The 5,666-nt window shown below is 46.1% G+C and overlaps 1 protein-coding gene across 1 annotated transcript; it reads left to right on the top strand.

Annotated features, from left to right (window-relative positions):
- The first annotated feature begins 619 nt into the window (after window positions 1-619).
- Window positions 620-3,718, top strand: LOC129640042 (uncharacterized). The gene is made up of 4 exons (XM_055565298.1): window positions 620-881; window positions 1,003-1,596; window positions 2,344-2,542; window positions 3,504-3,718. The coding sequence occupies exons 1-3, from the start codon at window positions 620-622 to the stop codon at window positions 2,499-2,501; spliced, it is 1,014 nt and encodes a 337-aa protein (XP_055421273.1). The 3' UTR covers window positions 2,502-2,542; window positions 3,504-3,718.
- The last annotated feature ends 1,948 nt before the right edge of the window (window positions 3,719-5,666 follow it).

A 5,666-nucleotide genomic window follows, 5' to 3' on the forward strand; every position in this document is an offset into this window, starting at 1 on the left:
TGTTTCATTTTTTCTATTTCATATCCAGTGCTCCCGTTTAATTCAGTTTATGTTTTCCAATTTCTCCACCTCTTACCTTTGATGTTCTTTCTCGAGGCTTTATGAACTTTTTAAAATAAGTGTATCTGTGATGACCTGAGCTGACACAAGGTGGCAACTGGGGACCACACCCAGCTTCCCATACCCCAGGGTGCCGCCTGTAGGGACATTGCCATTTCGTTTTTGCAATGGTGCAATGTAAAGGACAGAGAAGGCAATGGCACCCCACTCCACTACTCTTGCCTGGAAAATCCCATGGACGGATGAGCCTGGTACCCTGCAGTCCATGGGTCGCTAGGAGTCGGACACGACGGAGCGACTTCACTCACTTTTCACTTTCATGCATTGGAGGAGGAAATGGCAACCCACTCCAGTGCTCTTGCCTGGAGGATCCCAGGGATGGGGGAGCCTGGTGGGCTGCCGTCTATGGGGTTGCACAGAGTCGGACCCGACTGAAGCGACTTAGCAGCAACAGCAGCAGCAATGTAAAGGAAGGGACTCCTGAGGGCTCCAAGTATGACCTGGTGCTGGAAGGCTTCCATGCAATCTGAAAGCCTTGATCACTCATTGGACGGTGGTCATGCCAATCCTTGCCTCCTGGCAAATGAGCTTAGAGCTGGCGCTGGAGGAAGTGGTTGCGGTTGACCCTTCCAGCTCCACCTACCGTCGCCAGCCCATCAGGGTCTTTCCCGCCTTGTCCACCGCCAGCTCAGCTTCGGTCTTGGTGGGCCGGTCTGCGGGCCACCCCCTCACCATTCCTGTTGTGGGGCCCACACCAGCAAGTCGCAGACTCCTGTTCCCTGTGCAGCTGACGTCTCTGCTGTCCCCACCCCCACCCCGCGGTCCCACTGCCAACAGCGTCTCCTCAGCGCAACACTCAGCCCGGCGGCCGCCATCTTCCCCACAGACCTCACTGCAGGACGATCACTGTCTGGCACGTCTCTCCTGCCATGTCTGCCATAGAGGAGCACTATTGGATCCCAGGTGGCCCGGAGAGAGCTGGTGGCGGGGCGGGCCGTGACCCCAGTCTCCTTGGGGTCCAAGCATCTGCTTGGGAGGGGACAGAAGGAGTCGAGGAGGCCACAGCTCTTCTGGCTTCCTTGGAGGTCTCCAGAGCCCTTCCCGGGGAGCAGGGTTGGCCACAGGCCGCAGTGGAAGAGGAATGTGGTAGAGAGCCGTTAGAGGAGGAGGAGATGGAGGAAGATGTAGAGATGCAGGAGGACGAGGAAGAGGGTGAGATTGACTTCGACTTGGAGGACGTGGAGGAGGAGGAGCACCTGTCTGGAGAGGGCGAGGAAGAGGAGGACGACAGTGAGCAGGAGGGTGCGGCAGGGGTAATAGGCCTTGGGTTCTGCGTGGAGACGTTTGGGCCCCTGTTCTGGAGTGACGTCGACTCCTTTCTACACAATTTCCATGGCAACAAACGTGTCCTGTTCCGGCCTCCCACTGACCGCCTGATGGCCAGGGGCCGCTCCCAGCCACCCTCGGAGCCTGGAGAAGGTCCGGTGCCTCCTCAGGAGCAGGAAGACGTGGGAGAGGGAGGCAGAGTCTTGCAGGGTGAGTGGCCGGTGGAGGGCGCTCCACCCTGGGAGCTGCGGGATCCTGCGGAGGGGGTTGCTTCCTAGAAGACAGAGGAACCAGCAGTGGAGGCCGAGTTCTGGGCGAGGAAGCCCTGACTGCTGCCTCTGAGACTGGGAGGTTGAGGCCTGTGATCCCGGAGGGGCTGAGGCGGGCAAGTGGTGGCTGAGCCCTTGTGGGGCCATTGAGCTCAAAGGCAGGTAGGTCTCTAGCTGTCGTGCAGTGGGTCAGAACTCTCAAAAACCTCCGAGCACAATTGACACAAGTGGAAGCCCAGTTCTGTAGACCTTCATGGTCTCGAGAAAAAGCATGCTGCCTTCTACCAACCTAGAGGCAAACAAGTGGCATCCCTCCCTTTTGGTCAACGGCTTTAACAAATGTGAATATTCTCGGTAGGAGGATCTGAGAAAATGATGACATAGCACAGGGGCACTTTTCAGCGACTGAGGAATCTGTGAGCGTCCCCATAGAATTTGTCTTTAAGTCAAAGGAGCATTTTTTCCCTTGAAGTTCCGACAAACCCGTACAAAATGGTACCAGTATCAAATGATTCGGATCCCTTCTCCAAAGGGGCCAGAAATAATCAGAGAGATCTGTGTGCCAATCTACTGGAGAGAGGGGAAAATGTTTGTGAAAATTGTCAAGCAGCAGACATGATGGGAGGCTAGAAATGTATGCAGGTATTATTTGTTGTTTCTTTTATTAAACCTATTTCTCTTCTCTCAGGCCTAGACTCTGCTGCTGATTTTCAGTTGGGATATTTTCCCTGCCAACTTTGGACCCCAATGTCTGCATCATTCTGCCCCAATGATGACGGTGAGGATCAGTATGAAAACACTGATGAAGAGGAAGAGGCTGGAAAGGAAAAACCTGAAGGACTCTGAATGGATGTGGTCTCAGCAAAAAGCAGCTCTGCATAATACAGGTATTATTGTATAGGCTTTCGTACGACATAACCATTCCTGACACATACCTGTTAAAAACAGCTTTATATTTTTTAATTTTTCTTCTGTAAAGTACATAAGAAAATTGTTGAAATTTAATTTTGGAAAAACAGTTTATTGTTAATAATGAATTCTAGATAATGGAGGAGGCAGTGTGTTCTGAAATGTATTTCATTTATAGCCACAAGTCCTTTGTCCTGTAGCTTTAAGTCTACTACAGATGGGAAATTTACCAGACCTGGAAATGGAGACCAGTGCTTGTTTAGAGAATGGTCACCAGAAGCAGCAGCTACAGTGACTAGGCCATGCATTAGCTGGGTCATCATCACCTGGCCACAGAATTGTAGTCTCTTGTACTGGCAATGACTTTGAGAAAGCGATTCCTAACAAAGTAGTGAGATGTTAAGGGTTTCAAGAGAACTGCACTTCAGGATTAATTCACAAATATTAGTTCAATTTAGATTTTTTATTCAAAAGAAAAGAAAACTAGTCTCAGCAATATTATTGGTTGTCACTGAGTTGGTAATTAAATCTTTGTTTCGCTTTCCTCTATTCATTCATCTTTTAGTCTCTCTCACTCTTGCTTAGTTTTCATGCATGTGGATGTTTGATAAAGCCTCATCCTCATTTTACAGATGTGCAACCTGAAGGTCTGGAAATATAAGGGATTGATGATTTGTGCAAGGGAACACCAGTTTTTTAGGGGGAATGGCTTATTTAAATAACAGTGTGGCCTTTCAAGGAAACAGCAAGCATTCATAGTGGTGGGCAAGAGGGAGATAAGTTTTGCGTGAGCAATGAGGTGCACCCTGATCACCAAGGGTCTGGGTCGCAAGAAGAAAACATTGAGAAAACAGATGTAGATAGTGTTGACTCATATTTAGAAAGTCACTGCATGTTATTCAGGTACAATTGTTAACTGGCTCTTATTTCATCCTACAGTGGGAAGGCATAGAAAAAGCAGACAGCAAAAGAAAAGATGAATCTGTTCTTCATGGATATTCTTGTTTTCATTAGCCTGAAATACTAATTTTGTTTCAAAGTTTCAATGCCCCAAAGTGATACTAACTACTGACCTCTGACTTGACTCTTACCTTTTACAGATAATGTGATAGCATTGTTCACATTGGAAATAAAAGCTTGTTTGAAAGTAATAAGCTGTAGTTTTTTTTTTTTTTTCCCCATAATACCACTGACTCAAATCTATCATTGTTCTATTTATTTTGGCCCACCTTACTGTCACTGAAAGGGATTTCTTTCCGCTATTTGTCAAGCCTGTTTTAAATCCTTTTATTGCAGCCCCAAATAAATTAAAATATACGATTGTAAATAATTTGCGTGATGGTGCCCTAGCCTCTACTATATTTTATTGAAAGGAACTGTTGGATGACCTAGCTTGCCTGGAACAGCAGCATCAGCATCAGCTGGGAACTTGTTTGCAATGCACATTCTCAGACCCTGCTCCAGACCTACTGCGTTGGAAATTCTGAGGGTAGGCCGCTAGCCATCAGGGTTTTACAGTCCTCCAGGTGCTACTGAAGCACACTGAAGTTTCAGAACCACTGCTTTAGAGCAGTGGGGGAAAGGTTTACTACACCCACTGCAGGATCATCCTTAATTCACTGACTTGGTACTGTTGCAGGTAAACTAAACAGGGTGGTAAGATCTGGACTTAGGAAGACACTAGAATTCTCAGGGGCTTGAGACACAAAGAGGGGTGTGTGAGTGTCCTAAGGTTACCGTAACAAATTGCCACAAACCAGATGGCTTAAGACAACAGAAATACGTTATCTCAGTTCTGGAGGCCAGAAGTCTGAGGTCAAGGTATCAGCAAGGGTGGTCCCTTCCGGAGGCACTGAGGGAGAATCTGTTTCACGCCACTCTCCTAGTTTCTGGTGGTTGCTGTCAGTCGTTGGCATCTCCATCGTCACATAGCGTTTTCCCCTGTCTGTTTCTTTGTCCTTTCTCTTCTCATAAGGATAACGGTCACACTGAATTAAGGACCCACCCTAATCCAGTATGACCTCATCTTAACTATTATACCTGCAAATATCCTAGTTCCAAACAATGTCACATTTACCGGTTCAAGGGGGAAAACTTCAACATATCTTTTTAGGGGGACAAAATACAGCTTATAGCAAGGGGCAAAGGTTCAGGGGTCGAAGTGACAAATAGATAAAACCTACTTCTGAAAGGGGAAAGGCATTATGATACCATACATATGTGAGGTTTAGAAAGATGCAACAGTTCTTATATCGATTATAGGTTCATATATTTGTAGTAAAAGGTATAACTAGGAGTGATGCATACATATGTAGCATGCAGAAAGGTGTGTATGAAAACAATAACCTTATTTAGGACAGTGGTTAAATCTTATTCAATAGAGGGAGATTTCAACTGGGGAGAGGTATAATGGGTTTAAATTTTATTTGTAATCTTTTGTTTTTAAGATGAGCGATGGTTGCATGCATGTAGTAATCTCTGTACCTTGGTCTAGGTCTGAAATATCTCCTCATCTAAAGAAAATTGAAAGGAGAAATGGGCCTAATATCTGGAACTTACTGAAGGAAAACTGTAAAGTGCTATTTGAGCAGAGTAGCGAGGATCAGAGGAGAGAACCAGGGGTTTGGGGTAGAAGGCCTTATTTCTGTATTTAGTTCAGGCCACTTGAATGCTCGCTAGTTAGCAGCAATACCTTTTCCTATTTTCTGTGCTAGTTCATCTCATATCCTTGAGTATATTAACATTATTTATTAATGTTTCTCCCCGACTCCCTCAAGTGTGAGCTTCGGAAATTACAGGCTTCTATGCGTCTCTTCTAAAGCATTGTGGTTTCTTCTTCATAGGTGCTTCATAAAGGTTTGTTAAAGTGAAGTTAGTATAAGGTATCCACAACCCTTGTCCATGACTGTGGTTTTGTCATTTAAAAATGTATTATCACAGAGTATTACTTATGGCTAGAACAAAGAAAAAAGGCACAAGACCTTTTTTCATTGTTGCTTAATGAAATAACAGTCCAAGTAGAAATTTATCCATGTAGTGTCACTTGGACTGCAAGGAGATCCAACCAGTCCATTCTGTAGGAGATCAGCCCTGGGATTTCTT

This window comes from Bubalus kerabau, chromosome X (assembly GCF_029407905.1).
Source record: "Bubalus kerabau isolate K-KA32 ecotype Philippines breed swamp buffalo chromosome X, PCC_UOA_SB_1v2, whole genome shotgun sequence".
NCBI classification, from domain to species: Eukaryota; Metazoa; Chordata; class Mammalia; order Artiodactyla; family Bovidae; genus Bubalus; species Bubalus kerabau.